Source organism: Chelonoidis abingdonii, chromosome 11 (assembly GCF_003597395.2).
Source record: "Chelonoidis abingdonii isolate Lonesome George chromosome 11, CheloAbing_2.0, whole genome shotgun sequence".
NCBI lineage: Eukaryota > Metazoa > Chordata > Testudines > Testudinidae > Chelonoidis > Chelonoidis abingdonii.
In genome coordinates, this window is record NC_133779.1 from 14654970 (window position 1) to 14674843 (window position 19874).

Sequence of the window (19874 nt, forward strand, 5' to 3'; positions counted from 1 at the left end):
CTGCTGGATCCCAGCTCGGACAGGCCCGGCCGGAAGCGCCGCCCCCACCGGAGACGGAACCGGCCCCCCCGGCCCAGCCCCACCTCACTGGGGCCGCCCCACTTCCGCCGCCGCCGGGTCCTAGCGGGGTCCGCTCTCTGCGTCCCACCCCCTCTCCCCAGTCCCGTCAGCGGGGAGAGAACCCAGGCGTCCGAGCCCCCTCCCGCCACCCCGCGGGGAGAGAACCCAGGCGTCCGAGTCCCCCAACCCCGTAAGCGGGGAGAGAACCCAGGCGTCCGGGTTTCCCCGCACCCCACCCCATATCCAGGGAGAGAATCCAAGAGTCCTGGCTGTCAGCCCCAGCTCCCAACCACTAGACCCCACTCCCCTGCCAGAGCCCCATTTCCCTCCTTCCACCCCCACAGAGCCCCAGGCTCCCCCAGTCTCTCCTCCCCCAGCCTGGTGTTCTGTGGGTCGTCCCCACCCCATGGCAGGGGCTCCGAGGGCACCACTTTCCCCCATAACAGGCTCCCTGGGGAGTTGCGGGGCTGCGATATTGGGCTAGTTGGGGCCACTGGTCCAGACTGTCTGTTCTTCCGGGGCTAGAACCCCACCCCCATTTTTTAATTGAAAAGCCTTTTTTTGACAGCAAAAGTTTTCCAGAGAAACGTGTTGCTTTTTTGCCATTTTTTGCTGATTGGCAGGGGGTGGGGAAGGATTGAATTTTTAAAAATCAGATTTGATCTTTTTTTAAAAAAAATGGATCATTTGATTTATTGTGCATGTGTTTCAGAAATAAGGACTTTAAATCGAGAGGGAGATTTTGCACTTTTTGAAGTAATTAAAAAAACACCTATCAAAATGTATTTAGAAATCGTGCACCAAATGCAGATCCAGCCCAGATCCAGCAGAAGTGCAGGCTTGGCAGAATTCGGATTTTATTTTGTTCCACAGGCAACATCGATGTTTATTTTTAAGGTTTCAGAGTGGTAGCAGTGTTAGTCTGTATCAGCAAAAAGAACCATCCCATGAAGTGGGTTTTAGCCCACAAAAGCTTATGCCTAAATAAATTTTTTAGTCTCTTAGGTGCCACAAGGACTTGTTCTATTTATGTTTAAGCATTTTTATCTATTTCAGTTTTCACGGTGGTGGGGCATGATGGGGGAAGGTCTCTGGCACAGGGAGGCCAGACAATAATTATTTAATGGCAGTAGCCGCTGAGATGCAAAAAGTTAAATTGGTATAACCATTAAAACACAAATTGTCAACATCACATGTTCAAATATAGAAAGCAAACAGCCTTAAGCCAACCTCTACGAAATTTTCAAGCAGCAATTTTCCTACTTTGCCTGGCTGTAAATTTCAATTATTATCAATGTTCAATGGAAATATTTTTTCCTGTGTGTGCGCAGTGAAATTGACGTTTACTGACATTGACCCATAAAAAACCCAAACCTTCCAAGCCTACATAAGAATATGAGAAGAACTTTTATCTATCTATCTATCCCCGTCCACCTCATCTATCTATCTATCCCCATCCACCCCATCTATCTATCTATCTATCCCCATCCACCTCTTCTATCTATCTACCTATCTATCCATCCCCATCCACCCCATCTATCTATTTATCCCCATCTATCTATCTATCCCCAGCCACCCCCTCTATCTATCTAGCTTTTTAGATGATAAACTGTCCCAGATTGATGTATCATTAGAGGCGGTTCTGGAACAAATTGATAAATTAAGCAGTAATAAGTCACCTGACCTGGATGGTATTCACCCAAGATTTCTAAAGGAACTCAAAAAGGAAATTGCAGAACTACTTATTGAGGTACCTAACCCGTCACTTATATCAGCATCTGTACCAGATGACTGGAGGATAGCTAATTTGACACCGAAAAGTCTCCAGAGGTGATCTTGGCAAACACAGTCCAGTAAGCCTAACATCAGTGCCAGGCAAATTAGCTGAAACTACAATAAGGAACAGAATTGTGAAGACACATAGGTGAATGTGATTTGCTGGGGAACAGCTTTCGTAAAGGGAAATCATGCCTCACCAATCTACTAGAATTCTTTGAGGGGGTCAACAAGCATGTGGACAAGGGGGATCCAGTGGATATAGTGTAGCTGGACTTTCAGAAAGCTTTTAACAAGGCCCCTCACCAAAGGCTCTTCAGCAAACTAAGCAGTCGTGGGATAAGAGGGAAGATCCTCTCATGGATTAGTAACTGGTTAAAAGACAGAAAACAAAGGGTAGGTATAAATGGTCAGTTTTCAGAGTGGGGAAGGGTAAATAGTGGTGTCCCCCAGGGATCTGTACTGGGCCCAGTCCTGTTCAGCATATTCATAAATGATCTGGTAAACAGTGAGGTGGCAAAATTTGCAGATGATACAAAACTACTCAAGATAGTGAAGTCCAAAGCAGAGCTACAAAGGGATCTCACCAAACTGGATGAACTGGGCAACACAATGGCAGATGAAATTAAAAGCTGATAAATGCAAAGTAATGCACATTGGAAAACATAACCCCAACTCTACAGACAAAATGCTGGGGCCTAAATTAGCGGTTACCACTCAAGCAAGAGATCTTGGAGTCATTGTGGAGAGTTCTCTGAAAACATCCTCTCAATGTGCACCGGCAGTCAAAAAAGCTAAGCGAGTGTTAGGAACCATTAAGAAATGGATAGATAATAAGACATAAAATATCCTAATGCCACTATATAAATCCATGGTATTCCCACACCTTGAATCCTGCATGCAATTCTGGTCACCCCAGCTCACAAAAGGTACATTAGAATTGGAAAAGCTGCAGAGAACAGCAACAAAAATGATCAGGGGGCTGGAAAGGTTCCGTATGAGGAGAGATTAATAAAACTTGGACTTTTCAGCTTGGAAAAGAGGCAACTAAGGGGGATGTGATGGAGGTCTATAAAATCATGACTGGTGTGGAGAAAGTGAATCAGGAAGTGTTATTTACTCCTTCACATAATACAAGAACCAGGGGTCACCCGATGAAAGTAAGAAGCAGCAGGTTTAAAACAAGCAACAGGAAGTATTTCTTCACCCCACGCCCTGTCAATCTGTGGAACTCACTGCCAGGGGAGGTTGTGAGGCCAAAAGTATAACAGGGTTCCAAAAAGAACGAGATACGTTCCTGGAGGACAGGTCCATCAGTGACTATTAGCCAAGCTGGTTAGGGATGCAACCCCGTGCTCTGGGTGTCCCTAAACCTCTGACTCCCAGATGCTGGGACTGAACGACAGGGGATGGATCACTTGTCAATTGCCCTGTTCCGTTCATTCCGTCTGAGACACCCCGGGCCCCAGCCACAGTCAGATGACAGGATTTTGGGCTAGATGGACCATTGGTGTGACCCAGTGTGGCTGTTCTTATGTTCTTATCTATCCATCTGTGCATCCCCATATATCCCCCCATCTAATCTATGTAACTATCTATCCCCATCCACCCCCTCTATCTATCTATCTATCTAAAATAGCCCACAAAACTTATTTTAAACTTTTCTTATATCAGAAAGACTCTTCTCCCAGATTTAACAGAAAAGCATGGGGTGCAGACTCCATTACCAGAGCCTGTAGAAAATTAAACGTTAAAAAAATTGGTAAAAATGTAGAAGATGGTTTTGTTGCTTTAGTTTTCGAACTGGACCTATTCACACATACCCCCTCCATTTTTCACTGATTTTCTTTTAAAAAGGAAACATACATTTGTATTTTTTTAAAATGAGGTCTGCCAATAGAAAATGATTTTTTTAAAAATGATGGACAAATTCAAATGCCATCCAAGGAGTTAAGTGCCATGCGCCCAAACTGAGCGATCCAAAGAGGCAGTGAGGAGAAAGAAAATGAAAACCAGCAAAAACTTGGAAGAGATTTGTTTTTAAATCAAAATTCTTGTGATTGCCAAAAATGTAAATTTTGCAAATAGGAAAATTAGCTATTTAAAAATTTTGGACTGATTTTTTTGGGGGAAATGGGCCCCCATGTGACAAAACTGACCAATCCAACATGGCAAAGAGGAAACAACAGAAACCAATAAACAAAAAACCTTGAGTTGATTTTTTTTAAAATAAAAAATGTTGGAGGTACAAAAAATTGTAATTTTTCAAAATGGGGTTTTCTAATAGCAAATGGTTTTATTATAAATGTGGAACATATGCCACAGAGACATTAAACTGACCAACTTCAATCTGCCAAGAGAAGAAACTATAACAACGATGAACTCATTTTTTTTGTTTGTTTCTTTACCAAAAATTGTAATTTTGAAAACTAAAATTTTATGTTTATTTTATTTTTTTACAAAAATGATCTTTACATTTTGGACCAGCGGCTCCCTGGGACCACACTGGCCAATCTGAACTGGCAATGAAAACGAACAAATAAATAAATAAATAACTCCACCCTGGAGAGATTTTTTTTTTTGTCAACAATTTTTCCTTGTGCAAAAATTGTAATTTTTACACGGAAAAGAATTTATCTGAACATTTTGGAGACTCAACAGAGCAACATAAAGTGGCATCGAGTGGCAACAGTAATAATTATTGTATAGCACCAGGAGATTGCAAAGCACTTCACAAAAGAGAGACTTTGGCACAGGGAGAAATTGAGGCACAATAGAACTCAGGTTTGCTGCAGCCCTGTGCAGTGCTCTACCCACTAGGGCAGATTGCTCTGAAGAGAGTCCACTGTAAGACATGAAGCTAAAGGGGTCATCATGGGGGTTGTGAGTTGGATCTTAGATCTTTATTTTTCTTTTCTTTTCTGTTTAATAATTCTAATATTTCCGGGTTCTGAACTACCAGCTTCTACTAATTTGTCTTTAGAAAAGGGAACAAAATCTAAATTTCAGAATTCAAAATATTCAATTTAAATTATCTCTTTAATTTTATTTCATTCACTTTAAAATGATTAATAATTTAAATCAGATTATTTTATTTTACTTAAAATGTTAAAATGTAAAATTTTCAAATTTTTATTTTCACTTTTATGTTACATTTAAAATGGTTAAAATTTAAAATTTTATTTTTAATTTTTTAATTTTAATTTAAAAATTACAATTTTACATCTTTTTTGATCTCCATTTTTTCATTTTCCTTTTCTTTTAAATATATTAAATACGTAAATCTTATTCTAATTTTTAATTTAGATCATTTACTTTACATTTTATTAAATTTTTACATCTGATTTTATTTTAACGGTTTCATTTCTTTTCTATTTTAATTTACTTTACAGTTATTAAAAAGTTAAACGTTCAATCGTATTTCTTTGTAATGTTTTGCTGTGTCTAGTTAATTTAGTTTAAAAATATTAACATTTAAAATCACTTTAATTTTTGGTTAAATTTTACTGCCCTGTACTTATAAAATATTTGATTTTTGATGTAACCATTGTTTTAAAAGTGATTTTCTTTTGTTAGAACCTCAATTCTATCTTAAAGAAGTATTTTTTGGTCTGGGAATCTCCTTAATTAATTAAATGGTTTATGCCCATAAATCCAACTTAACAAAGTTTTTTGTCTGGGAATTCTCTTGTTTCTTGCGTCTCTCCCTGGGATGTACCATGTGTAATGAGCTGGAGGTGGGGTGTCTCAGCCTTGCCGTGACGTGGGTCCTTGCCATGGGATCTACCATGTGCGGTGAGTTGAGTGTGATCTCAGCCCCACTCTGGGGCATGGGTCTCTTCCAGTCATTCCTGGGGGCTGCCAGGGCCCCCCAATTGCACAAGCAGGCTAACTGGGGGCTGGTTTCAGGGTCAGCTTTGTGTTCCCCAGAGCTTGATCCCTCGGTGCATTTCCAGAAGCGGAGCCACAGCTGGACGAGTCACCCCCCTATCCCCAACCACACAGCGCCCCTACCATATATCCACCGCCCCCAAAATGAACCATCATTCTCCTGCTTTTTCTTATTACCCCTCCCCGCCCCTCTGATCAGATCCACGGACCCATCCACCCTGGTATCCTGCCCCCTTTCTGCACCCCGGATCAAACCCATGGGCCCATCTGCCCTAGTATCCTGTCCCCTGGATCAGTCCCACAGGCCCACCTACCCTGGTATCCTGCCCCCTCTCTGCACCCTGGATCAGACCCATGGGCCCATCTACCCTGGTATCCTGTCCCCTGGATCAGACTCACAGGCCCATCTACCCTAGTATCCTGCCCCCTCTCTGCACCCCGGATCAGACTCACGGGCCCATCTACCCTGGTATCCTGTCCCCTGGATCAGACCCACAGGCCCACCTACCCTGGTATCCTGCCCCCTCTCTGCACCCCGGATCAGACCCATGGGCCCATCTACCCTGGTATCCTGCCCATCCCCCCCAATGGGCACCCCTGCTCCCTCCACCCCCCAAAGGAGTTTGCAGACGGCCATACAGAGCCAACAACTTTATTGGGTCCACTGGGTGAGTGCCTGGGACAGCCCCTTAGTATGACAGTGTGCGCCCCCCAGACACAGGCATTCCCTTCATATGCCCCCCCAACACAGTTGTTCCCTCCTCCCCCTATTCCTGGAGGGATAGTGCCTGGTGGGGGGGTAGCTCCTTCCCCCGTCCACTGAATCCCCAGGGGTCATGGCATCACACTGGGTGGTCAGTAGGGGGGCAGCGGCCCTGATCCCCAGCCTCACTCCATCCCCCCGGGACCCGGCACAATCCAGGGGTCCCTGCCCCCATCTCCCTGCGATCCCAGTGCAGCTGGGGGGCGCTGACCCCCAGCCTTGCTCCCTCCCCAGTGACCCCAACTCCCAGGGACACCCAACTTAATTCCATCCCTGATGGCCCCCATCCCCAGAGAACCCAGTGCAGTTGAGGGGGCCTGATCCTCAGCCTCGCTCCATCCCCCCGGGCTGCCGGTGCTCTCAGGGGCTCCCCACCTCCTGGCTGCCCTCCCCTGCCCACCCGGGCTGGCCCTCGCCCCCATCAGTCCAGGCGCCCGGCCCGGCGCCCTGGTAGCAGGCTTCGCGGGCGTGTTTGCGCTTGGCGTGTCGCCGGAGGGTGTTGCGCTCGGTGAAGCGCAGACGGCAGAGCGGGCACTGGTAGGGCTTCTCGCCCGTGTGCACCCGCTGGTGCCGCAGCAGCTCGCCCGACTCCCGGAAGCCCTTCTGGCAGACGGCGCAGCGGAAGGGGCGCTCGCCAGTGTGGATGTGCCGGTGCCGCTGGAGGTGGGAGGCCCGCTTGAAGGCCTTGCCACAGGCCCGGCACAGGTGGGGCTTGTGCTCCGAGTGGCTGATGCGGTGCCGCTCCAGGTCCGAGAGGTACAGAAAGGCCCGTCGGCACACGGAGCAGCAGTGCGCCCGCCGGGGGGCTGGGGCCGGCCCCGCCTCCAAGTCCCGCCGGGATACTGTGTAGGGCACGCCCTGGGCGTCGATCAGCAGCAGGTTGTCCTCCGGTTGGCACTCAGGAGGCGACGGTGGGATGCCCGCTCCTGCTGCCTCTGGGGGGAGGAGCCAGCCGGGGCCGGCCAGCCGGCTGCGGTAGGGGCCTCTCGGCTTCGGGGGCGGGGCTCGAGGGGGGTCCCCACCCCGGGGCCACTCCGTCAAAGCCGAGTGCAGCTTGGGACCCCACGTTGCCCTCGGGCCTGGCTTGGGAGGCTCCGGCTGGGCCCACGACACCCCCGGGCCCTCCGGCCGCCTGCCCCGGGCTGCAGCCTCGCCCCACTTGGGCGTGGGCTGGGCGTAGCGGACGCTAGCCGGCCAGATCCCCGTCACCTCCAGGTCCTGCCGGGCTTGGCTGCCCGGGTGGCCCTCGCCTCCCTCTGCCATCTGCGAGGGCGGGCTGCCCCCCTGCACGCCGTCCCACTCCCTCCGCTGGGCTGGCTCCATCTGGCGGCTGTGTCGGCACTCCGTTCGCCTAGCCGGCCATCGCTGCGAGGCAAGGGGACAGGGTGAGAGCCGGAGACGCCCCAGTGGGTCCCATCTACCCTGGAGCCAGGGCGGCTTCATCCCGTCATCAACTCCCCGTCCCCGATAGACACTGTCAGTGATGGAGAATCCACCAGTGGTTAATTGCTCCGACGCCTCGTTTCCGGTCAGAATTTGGTTAGCGTTAGCCTCCAGCTGTTGGATGGTGTTAGACCTTCCTCTGCTGGATTGAAGAGCTGGTTATTACATATTTGTTCCCCAGGGAGGTACTGATAGCCAGGGAACAAGTCACCCCGAACCTTCCCTCTGTGATGCTAACTAGATTGAGCTCCTGGAGTCTCTCCCTCTCAGGTGGGTTTTCTCACCCTGTAGCCGTTCTCCTGGCTTTTCTCTGACCCCTCTCCGATTGATCACCGTCCTTCCTGACTGGTGGGCCCCAGAACTGGACACGGGATCCCAGCAACGGTCGCCCGCACAGCCAGATCCCGGGCTAAAATAACCTCTCTGCGCCTACTCGAGATTCCCGTTTCCCACGATCGCATTAGATCTATCGGTCACAATATGGCACCAGGAGCTCCTGTACTGCTGATTATCCACCGTGGCCGCCCCCAATCATTGTCAAAGTCGCTGTTCCCATGGAGAGGGTCCCCCAGCCACCCGCCTGCCCCCAATCATTGTCAGAGTCACTGCTCCCCAGTAGAGGGTCCCCCAGCCACCCGCCCACCCCCAATCATTGTCAGAGTGACTGCTCCCCAGGAGAGGGTCCCCCAGCCACCCGCCTGCCCCCAAACATTGTCAGAGTCACTGTTCCCATGGAGAGGGTCCCCAAGCCACCCACTCACCCCTAGTCATTGTCAGAGTCGCTGCTCCCCAGGAGAGGGTCCCCCAGCCCGCACACATGACCAACATCTCTGTTCCTAGCCAGATACCTTGGCATTTTACCATATCAAATCTAGGGCTGTCAAACGATTAAAAAAATTAATTGCAGTTTTAATCGCACCGTTAAACAAGAATAGAATACCAATTGCAATGTATTAAAAATATTTGTCCATGTTTTTCTACTTTTTCAAATATGTTGATTTCAATTAAACACAGACTGCAAAGTGCACAGTGCTCATTTTATATGATTATATTTGATTACAAATATTTGCACTGTAAAAGAGATAAAAAATAATATTTTTCAATTCAGCTCATACAAGTACTATAGTGCAATCTCTTTATTGGGAAAGAGCAACTTACAAATGTAGAATTTTTTTTTTGTTACGTAACTGCACTCATAACCAAAACAACGTAAAACCGTTGAGCCTACAAGTCCACTCAGTCCTATTACATGTTCAGTCAATCGCTCAGACAAACAAGTTTCTTTACACTTGCAGGAGATAATGCTGCCTGCTTCTTGTTTACATCGCACCAGAAAGTGAGAACAGGCGTTCGCATGGCACTGTTGTAGCTGGCGTCGCAAGATATTTATGTGCCAGATGCACTAAAGATTCATATGTCCCTTTATGCTTCAACTGCCATTCCAGAGGACATGTGTCCATGCTGACAACGGGTTCTGCTCGAGAACGATCCAAAGCAGAGTGGCCCAACGCAAGTTCATTTTCACCATCTGAGTCAGATGCCACCAGCAGAAGATTGATTTTCTTTTTTGGTGGTTCGGTTTCTGTAGTTTCCACATCGGAGTGTTGCTCTTTTAAGATGTCGAGTGCTGTAGCTAGCTTTAGAAATCTCACCTTGGTACCTTCTTTGCGTTTTGTCAAATCTGCAATGAAAATGTCCTTAAAACAGACAGCATGTGCTGGGTTGTCATCTGAGACTGCTATAACATGAAATATAAGGCAGAATACAGGTAAAACAGAGCAGGGGACATGCAATTCTCTCCCAAGGAGTTCAGCCACAAATTTAATTAATACATTATTTTTTAACAAGCATCATCAGCATGGAAGCATGTCCTCTGGAATGGTGGCTGAAGCACGAACAGGCACAGGAATGTTTACCATATCTGGCACATAAATATCTTGTACCACCAGCTACAAAAGTGCCATGTGAATGCCTGTTCTGACTTTCAAGTGACATTGTAAATAAGAAGCTGGCAGCATTATCTCCAGTAAATGTAAACAAACTTGTTTGTCTGAGTGATTGGCTGAACAAGAAGTAGGACTGAGTGGACTTGTAGGCTCTAAAGTTTTACACTGTTTTGCTTTTGAGTGCAGTTACGTAATAAAAAATTCTACATTTGTAAATTGCACTTTCTGGTGAGAAGATTGCACTAGAAGACTGTATGAGGCGAACCGAAAAATACTATTTATTTTATCATTTTTACAGTGCAAATATTTGTAATCAAAAATGAAAATAGGAGGTGAGCACTGTGCACTTTGTATTGGTGTTGAAATCGATATGTTTGAAAATGCAGAAAAACATCCAAAAACATTTATAATAAATTTCAATCGATATTTGACAGTGCAATTAAAACCGTCATTAATCACGATTAATTTTTTTGAGTTAATCGCGTGAGTTAACTGTGATGAACTGCCAGCCCTAATTAAAACACACTGTTTGCTTGCACCCAGTTTTCCAAGAGACCCAGATTGCTGTGAGTCAGTGACCTGGCCTCTGCGTTATTTCCCGTGTTCTCTGAGTGGCGATTTTTTGTTTTCTGCCAGGCCATTGGTAAAAACATTAAATCATGTAGGAACAGAAACCGTAGGGACCCCACTAGAAATCACTTAGGGACCCCACTAGAAACACATGATGATTCCCTGCTAAAACTTACACTTTGAGCCCTCTCAGTTAGCCAGTTTTGAAGGCCATTTATTGTGGGCCACGTTCATTTGGTATAGTTCTAGTTTCTTAATCAAAATGTTGTGCGGTACCAAGTCAAATAACTTGCAGAAGTCTGAGGCTATTAAACTGGCATTGTCATCTTTAGCAACCATTAGATGCCATTCCCCTTGCAAAGCTGGAGACAGAACCCAGGAGGCCAGGCTCCCAGCCCCCCTGCTGTAACCAGTAGACCCCACTCCCCTCCCACAGCAGGGGATAGACCCCAGGAGTCCTGAGTCCCACTCCCAGCAGCTTCCTGCTCCTGTCCCCCAATCCACCTTCCTTCTCATCCCTCCTTCCCCCCTCTGGCCCCCCACCAATTTCCCCTTCTCCTCTCTCCATAACAGTGCCCCCCACACCTGCCCTCCCCTGCTCTCTCCATTCCCTGGACAGATCCCTCTGGGCACCTGTCCCCAGGGCACAGATACGCTCCCTGTCCCTAGCCAGTGTCCACTGCCTGTGCCTAGAAAAGTGATCAGGAATGTGCAGCGCCTTGCACCTCCTGACATGCTGCGCTGCCCTGCCAGGGGCCACGCCTCTCCCATGGCACCAGGGCTGCATGCGGGCAGCTTCTGAGATAGCTGTATCAGGCAGAGGGAGAGCAGCAGGTGTAGGGCATCAGAGCCAGGGCCCTGCCCGCCTGCCAAGTGGGGAGGCGGCGGAGATGGAATGAGCATGGGTGTGTCTGTCTGTGTGACCTGTGTGTCCTCTGTCTATGTGTCCCTGTGTCTGTCTGTCCGTGCATCCCTGTGTCTATGTGTCCCTGTGTCTGTCTGCCTGTCTGTGCGACCCTGTGTCTATGTGGCCCTGTGTCCGTCTGCCTGTCTGTGCGTCCCTGTGTCTGCCTGTGAGTCTTGGTGTCCGTTTCTGTGTGTCCTGTGTCTGTTTGTGTGTGCACCCCTGTGTCTGTCTGCCTGCCTATGTCTGTCTGTGCATCTGTGTCTGACTCTCTGTGTCCCTGTGTCTGTCTGTTCATTTGTTTCTGTGTCTGTCTGTGCATCCCTGTGTCCATCTGGGCATCCTTGTGTCTGTCTGCAGGAGCGGCACCAGGGTTTTTGGCGCCCTAGGCAGGGGTCCTTCCGCGCTCCCGATCGGTGGCAATTTGGCGGCGAGGGAGGGGGGGGCATCCACGTTCCCGCTCTTCGGGGCACTTCAGCGGTGGATCCCGGAGCGAGTGAAGGACCCGCCACAGAATTGCCGCTGAAGACCCGGAGCGCGGAAGGACCCCCTGCCGCTGAATTGCCACCAAGGGTGGCATAATGCCGCCCCCCCAAATCCTGGTGGCCTAGGCGACTGCCTAGGTCGCCTAAATGGAAGCGCCGGCCCTGTCTGTCTGTTTGTGTGTCCCTGTGTCTATTTTTTTTCTGTGTGTCCTGTGTCCGTCTGTACATCCCTGTATCTGTCAGTGGATCCCAGTGTGTGTCTCTCTGTGTATCCCGGTGTCTGTCTGTCTGTGCATCCCAGTGTGTGTCTCTCTGTGTGTCCTGTGTCTGTCTGTGCATCCCAGTGTCTGTCTGTCTGTCCCTGTGTCTGTCTGTCTGTCCCTGTGTCTGTCTGTCTGTATGACCCTGTGTCCGTCTGTACATCCCTGTATCTGTCAGTGGATCCCAGTGTCTGTCTGTCTGTGCCTCCCAGTGTGTGTCTCTGTGTGTGTCCTGTGTCTGTCTGTGCATCCCAGTGTCTGTCTGTCTGTCCTTGTGTCTGTCTGTGCATCCCAGTGTCTGTCTGTGTGTGTCCTGTGTCTGTCTGTGCATCCTCCCAGTGTCTGTCTGCATGTGTGTCCTGTATCTGTTTGTCTGTGTGTCCCTATGTCCATCGGTGTCTGTCTGTGTGTCCTGTGTTCTGTGTGTCCCTATGTCCACCTGTCTGTGCACCCTGGTTTCTGCCTGTCTCTGTGTCCCGTGTCGATCTGTGCATCCCTGTCATGTCTGTCTGGACTGTGTCTGTCTTGCGTCTGTCTGTGCGTCCCTGTGTCCATTTGCATGGGCGTCTCTGTGTCCCGGTGTCTCTCCTCCCCCCCGCCTCACGCAACAGCCCAGACCCCCACCCAGGCTGCCCCGGCCCCCTCCCTGACATTCGCCTCCCCCCAGGCAGGCCGCTGCAGTGCCGGCCGGCGGGTCGGGGCGCGGCCGGAGCCGCCAGCCCGTGCGCTCCCCGCCCGGAGCCGGCTGCTGCCCGGGGCGCGGGCGGGCGAGTCGGTACCTGCTTCTCGTTCTCATCCCCGCAGCTGGGCGCACGGGGCGGGCGCGCTGCGCTCTGCGCCCGGCAGGAAACTGCGCTGCCAGGCCCGCTCCCAGCAGCCGGAGCCGGGCCGGGGCACCGGGACCCAGCAGAGCCCCCGGCCGAGAGCAGGAGCCCAGCCCCGGCTCCGGAGTCTGCTGGGTCCCAGTGCCCGGCCGGACCAGGCACCAAGGTCCCCCCTTGGCACAGAGTCACCGAGACCGGGGCCCCATTTAGCCAGGCGCTGCTCAGACACAGAGTCACTGAGATTGGGGCCCCGTCATGCTACGCACTGCCCAGACACAGAGTCGCTGAGATCGGGGCCCCCTCGGGCTGGGTGCTGCCGTGACACAGAGTCCCCGAGATCGGGGCCCCCTCGGGCTGGGTGCTGCCGTAACACATAGTCGCCGAGATTGGGGCCCCGTTGTGCCGGGCGCTGCCCAGACACAGAGTCGCTGAGATCGGGACCCTGTCGGGCCTGGCGCTGCCCAGACAGAGTCCCCGAGATCGGGGCCCCGTCAGGCTGGGTGCTGCCCAGACACAGAGTCACCGAGATCAGGGCCCCGGCGGGCCGGACACTGCGCAGAGACAGAGTCTCTGAGATCAGGGCCCCATTGCTCCGGGCGCTGCCCAGACACAAATTCACCATTTATTCTCACTCCGGCCTTCAGGGCCATCCAAATCTTCTGATGTTCCCCAGCAGATTCCGTTAGCGCACCCCTAGGGGCCTTTTGGGCCAAAGTCAGGAATGAAGATCTTGAGTAAGATTGGTCCCAAGACCAATCTTTGAGGGACTCCAACCTCCTGTCCGACAACTCACTTTCCAGCATGGCCCGCTGCAGACACCCCGCCTGCCAGTTCCTCACCCACCTCCCAGTTCCCCATCGTCTCTCATTTAACTACAATTTCCCCATGCGGCATCATGTCAACTGCTGCCCTGAAGTCCAAGGATGGCCGATCTGCTGCACTTCTCTTATCTAAAGCATCAATTCTTGTCTCCAAGCAGAACGTCTGGCGACCCTGTCACGATCCCCTTTGGGTTTACATCCCCTCGTCCGTTTACCTCTGGGAATTTGATCCCACTTCCCTTCACATTTTATTCGAAAGCCTCGGCTCCAACTGAGATCAGACTAACAGGCCTGCATCTGACCGGGTCACTTTTTCCACCTTTCTGAAACATAACTACGCCGCTTCTCCAGTCACACGGCGCTGGCCCCAAACAGAGCGATTGGTCACCAACCCTCGCACACGCCGGTTCTTCCCGTATCGTGGGGCGGAAAGTGCAGGCTACACCCCAGCGCCCTCGCTGGCATGTTGCCCAATAAGAGGATGGATTCATTATAAAAAGAACTGACCCAGAAACGATTTCTCGGTTGAGGCAGATTGCTTAAAAAAACCCACTCCGATGCCGTCTGCCCTCATGCAGATGTCCAGCTTTAAGCTGGTAACCGCAGTCACCAAAGTCAATCGGGCTATGCAGGCTTAAAGATCAGCACAAATCTATTGTTGTTATTTATTAGGTATATTACGGTTGCGCGTAGGAGACCCAGTTATGGCCCAGGGCCCCGTGCTAGTTGCTGTATATTGTTTATTAGGTGTATTATGGTAGCACTAGGACAATGGCCCACAAGCCGTACACACGGATCAGAGAGTCCCTGCCCCAAGGAGAGGACAATCAGGGCCTGGGAATGGACTCGCACTGCAAATATTAACTGAATGGCAATCTGCTGTCTATTAATTAGCCAAAAAATAACACATGGATTTTGATCAATTATATAGTGTTAATAACACTGAAATAATGCTGAGTTGGTGGTTTGGGTGATTGGTTAAAATAAACCCTAAAGTGAGGATTTTTATGCTGATTAATGATTCCTTATGGACGGGTGATTAATATCTAGTGGATAATCAATAACTTTATTGATCAGTGGTAATAAAAACTGATATTAACTGATTATTATTAGTAGTTCCCAGCTGATCAATTTCTTAATGAGTTGTAATAATGAACTATGAAGCTGTGTTATTAATTGGTGATCAATTATTTAGTAAATAATAACTTAAATCAATGATAAGAATGACATATTAATCTACGATGACTAATTATTACCGACTAATAAATACCTTTGTTTATAGTTTATAATAATGGTTAATAACAATATATAATAGGCTGTTTATAACAGCTAATTGTCAATACTGTTAATCAGTTGTTAATATTAATATATTATTTACTGACGACTAATTATTCTGAGTTACTAATCCATACCATTGTTCATAGTTTATAATAATGGTTAATAACTATATAGGATTGGCTGTCTATACTAATTAGTTACTTATCAATACTTTTAATCAATTATTAATATTAATACATTATTTACTGATAATTATTATGAGTGACTAATCAATACCTTTGTTGGTCAAGGGTATTACTAATTGATATTATCGTAATAAGGGCTGATGACTGATAATTAATGACTAATCATTGCCTTTATTGATCCTTTGCCATAATGATCAGTGAAACTCTATTACCGATTGATAGTTAATTATTAGTGACTTATCAATCAACTTGTTCGTTGTAATAAGGATTGACACAGATGTATTTGTGCTAGACGGCTATTTGTTAGTAGCTAATCTATACCTTCATTGATCAGTTGCGACAATGATTGAAAGAGTTGTATTAATGGTTCATGATTTGTAACTAATGTGTACCTTCGTTGATTGGTTACAATAGGGAAAAATAAAGTTATCTTAATTGTTAATTATTAGTAACTAATCAGTTTACTATAAGTTATAATAATGGTTAATAAAGATAGACTTGATGGTAAGTAATTTGTAACTAATCACTACCTTTAGAACATAAGAACATAAGAGCGGCCCTACTGGATCAGACCAAAGGTCCATCTAGCCCAGTGTCCTGTCTTCTGACAATGGCCAATGCCAGGTGCCCCAGAGGTCGTGTACAGAATAGATAATCATTAAGTGATCCATCCCCTGTCGCTCATCCCCGGCTTCTGGCAAACAGAGTCTTGGGACACCATTCCTGACCATCCTGGCTAATAGCCATTGATGGACCTGTCCTCCATGAACTTATCTAGTTCTTTTTTTAATCCTGTTAACATCTTGGCCTTCACAACATCCTGTGGCAGTGAGTTCCACAGGGTAACTGTGAAGCAATACTTCATTTTGTTTGTTTTAAATCTGCTGCCTGTTCATTTCACTGGGTGACTCCTTGTTCTTGAGTTATGAGGAGTAAATAACACTTCCTTATTTACTTTCTCCGCACTAGTCATGATTTTATAGACCTCAATCATATCCCCCCTTAGCTGTCTCTTTTCCAAGCTGAAAACAGGGCCGCCCAGAGGATTCAGGGGGCCTGGGGTCTTTGGCGGGGGGGCGGGCACCACCAAATTGCCGCAGAAGACCTGGCACTTTGGCGGTGGGTCATGGGGTGGAAGGATCCCCCACTGCGGGTCTTCAGGTGTTGTACTCAAAGTTCTATACGGGATCTTTTCAGGGGGGTTAAGGCAAAACGCCACATTGATTAGTAATACAGGTATTAATTAATACTCTATCATATGCATATGATATATTACAGTCATGCATTCACACACACACACAGACACACACACACTCCGTCTTGCTGTTGTTACCAACTAGTTGCTCCCCTTAACTGTACTGGCCAGGTGAGTTAGATGGGGGAGGGGTGGAGCCGGGCTTCTGCCGATCCGGATCGATGCTCCGATGGTGACAAGACGAGACCCAGGGTCCTTCTGCAAGACACCTCGTATTTATAGCAGCTTCCCTCTTATGCAAATCCAGACCAGATTCAAAATCTGGGTCTGTGTCCGTTGGTCTTTGTGCTGCTTTTTTTCTGGGTGTTGTCCCAATGCTGCTCAAAGAGGGCGTTTTCTAAAGAAGGTGCTTGCTTCTAATCCCTGAGGTCGTCAATATGTCTGCTCCCCTCCATTGGGCCCACTTGACAAGTTGTATTGTCCTTTGCTCTGGCTTCCATTCCCTCTTCAACTGTTGTAGCTGTCTGGAGGTGGGTGTCTTCCAAGCCTCACTCATTCACACCTCATTCAGTCAATGGGGCAATTGATTACAGAGTGGGGGGGAGATCTTATTCTACTTCTAGCAAAAAGGCACATGTTTCTTTCACTTTAACTATACTATCCTTAGGGGCTATAACATTTGATACAAAGTTTTCTACCAATTTTCTAATACAAAGTTGTATGAGAGAGGCACAATGCCAGGTCATATGAAATACAAAATCAAACAGTGAACAGAAGTTACAATGCAGGCAAGTGTAGTGAATGGTGAACAGAACTTACATTAATAAAGTGAACAATTAAAAACAATTTCATTTATCAGTTCTACACAGGGCACTTTGACGGTGGGTCACAGAGCGGAAGGACCCCTCGCCGCAGAATTGCTGCCGAAGAACCAGAGCGGATGGACCCCCCGCCACCGAATTGCCACCAAAGACCCGGAGTGGAAGAAGCTCCGGGGGCCCGGGTCCCGTGAGAGTTTCCTGGGGCCCCTGGAGTGAGTGAAAGACCCTACCCTAGGGGCCTCAAAAAACTCTCATGGGGGCCCCTGCGGGGTCTGTGGCAAATTGCCCAACTTGCCTTCCTCGGCACCCCTGGCTGAAAAGTCCCAGTCTTATGGGACTCTTCTCATATGGAAGCTGCCTTTCTCTTGCTGCCTTTCTCTATATCTTTTCCAATCTCAGTAAACCTTTTTTGAGATGGGGTGACCCAGTCCGCACGCAGTATTCAAGATTTATATAGCGGCAATTGAGGTGTTGTCTCGCTTGGAAGACTCTAGGGTGACTGGAGAAGGGGGGGACACGCCATCACCCAGACGCAGCCAAAACGCTGCTGTTATACAACAGTCCTGCCCAGCGGAAAATATGTGGGCCAGGTAGGAACAGAACCCAGTTCTCCTGGGTTCCCGGCCAGTGCCTTAGCCCTACGAGAACTCTCTGCTCTTCTTAACAACCCACCCCATGCCCCTCTGGTGACTGAGTGATGCAGGGGCACTACAGCACAAGCAGCATGGAACCATGGAGTTCACAACCGGATCACAATGCACGTGCACAAGGGGCAGAGTTAAGGTTGCCCAGGCGGCCTTAATACTGGCATTTCCTAACTTCTGAGCTCTTGGCTTTGCACAATGACCAGTCTGGGGATCAATGTGCAAAGGGAAACCCTGCCCTAAAGGAGTGCTCTAGGCTAGGGCACCCCAAGCCATAGGCACTGTAGCACAGCAGACACTTGCTTCCCAAGACCCCAGCATTGGCATGTCCCCTTGGGCGCTGGCCCTGACGGAGAAGGTGCAGGACAGAGAGCTGCTGGACTGGCTGAGGCTGAGACGAATGCGGCCAGTGACCTTTACCCCAGCCTGACCCCTCCCAGCATAGGATAGGCTGGGAAGAGGTCAATTCTCCCCGCGGCCCAGCCATGTGGAGCCGGCACGTGCCCAGAGAGTGGCAGCAGTTCTGTTCTGGTCCGGCTTGTTTGTTCTCCTTAAATCTTGAGGTGAACACCAGGCTAAAGCAGATGGAAAGGACACGGGGGGCGAAGGGGTGGCTCCTCCCTGCTGCCCAGCTCCCAGCGGGCTGATGCAGAAGCCCCCAGCTGCCAGAGCAAAGCCAGGGACATGTGGGCTGAGGGTTCCCTGTCCTGCCCCAGGCCTGGCACCCTGGGGCCCCGTGCCATAGAGTTCAAAGCCAGAAGGGAGCCCCAGAGCATCCTGTCTGACCCCCTGTATAACACAGACCCCCAGCACCTGCACACTAACCCGAACAACCGGCCTGAGAGTAAGAGATACAGCTCTCAGGAGAGGGTTAATAGCAATGGATTATTTATTGTCCTGATCAATAGCAATGTATTGGTTATTAATCCTCATTAATATCTATATATTTATCGGTGCTTTATCATTAGCCAGGCATCAATGTAGTGACTCATCAGGACTCTTAGTGGTGGATTATAAAAATGACGACTCGCGCTGTATTATTTACTGATCTTTGATGGCCAGCTCAGAGTGTCATTGATTCGTGATAATGCTGATGAACAGCAAGGTGTCACGTATTAATAGTTCTTACCAACAATGTATCATTTATCGGTGGCATATTATTAGCGGTTAATCAATACCGTTAACGAGCAGTTCCTGTACTGGTCGCTCTAGCGGATGGTAAATTACTCCTGACTCTGGTGTTCTCTCTGGGGCAGGGGAATCTTGTCCGCCGCATGGCTTGGCCCCGGGACAGGGCAGGTGAGGCCCCCGGTGCTCTCTGTGGCAAAGCTGGCACCGACCGGACCCGGTCGGTAGGGAAGGGGCAGTGGGGCACAGTGCTACAAGTTCCAGTCATGCAGCTGGGCAGGGCCGGTGCAACCATTTAGGCGGACTAGGCGGTTGCCTAGGGCGCCAAGATTTGGGGGTGCCAAAAAGTGCCCCCCATTTTTTTTTAAATGGTTGAGCAGCCCTGCTGCTAGGACAGAGAGGGAGTCTGAGCTGCCGGCGGGATCTGGCAGCCCAGGGCGTCCCCTGGGTCAGGGCGCCGCTGCGGCAGCCGGCAGCCCAGGAGCCCCCTGGGTCAGAGTGCCGCCTCGGCAGCCGGCAGCCCAAGGGGTCCCCTGGCCCAGGGAAACCCCGGGCTGCTGGCTGCCGCAGAGGCACTCTGACCCTGGGTCAGGGTGCTGCCGCAGCAGCCGGCAGCCCAGGGTGTCCCCTGGGTCAGGGCACCGCCAGAGGGGGCGGCAGGCAGCTCCCGTGGAGCTGCCACAGTGGTGCCTGCGGGAGGTCCGCTGGTCCGCGGCTCGGATGGAGCTGCCGCAGTTGTGCCTGCGGACGGTTGGCTGCTCGCGCGGCTCCGGTGGACTGCCCGCAGGCACACCAGACCCTCCACAGGCACCACTGTGGCAGCTCCACCGGAGCCACGGGACCAGCGCACGGGGCGGCGAAATTGCTGTCCGCCTAAGAC

At 49.6% G+C, this 19874-nt stretch overlaps 1 protein-coding gene across 1 annotated transcript; it reads right to left on the reverse strand.

Annotated features, from left to right (window-relative positions):
• Window positions 1-6813: 6813 nt before the first annotated feature.
• LOC116832360 (uncharacterized) lies at window positions 6814-12976 on the reverse strand. Its single transcript, XM_032793058.2, has 2 exons — window positions 12878-12976; window positions 6814-7855 (listed from the first exon to the last, which is right to left on the reverse strand). Exon 2 carries the CDS (start codon window positions 7811-7813, stop codon window positions 6851-6853), a length of 963 nt encoding a protein of 320 aa, XP_032648949.2. The 5' UTR covers window positions 7814-7855; window positions 12878-12976; the 3' UTR covers window positions 6814-6850.
• Between the last annotated feature and the right edge of the window lie 6898 nt (window positions 12977-19874).

Coding starts and splice junctions, on each gene's coding strand:
- LOC116832360 (XM_032793058.2), bottom strand. CDS start 7,813: ATGGAGCCAGCCCAGCGGAGGGAGTGGGACGGCGTGCAGGGGGGCAGC.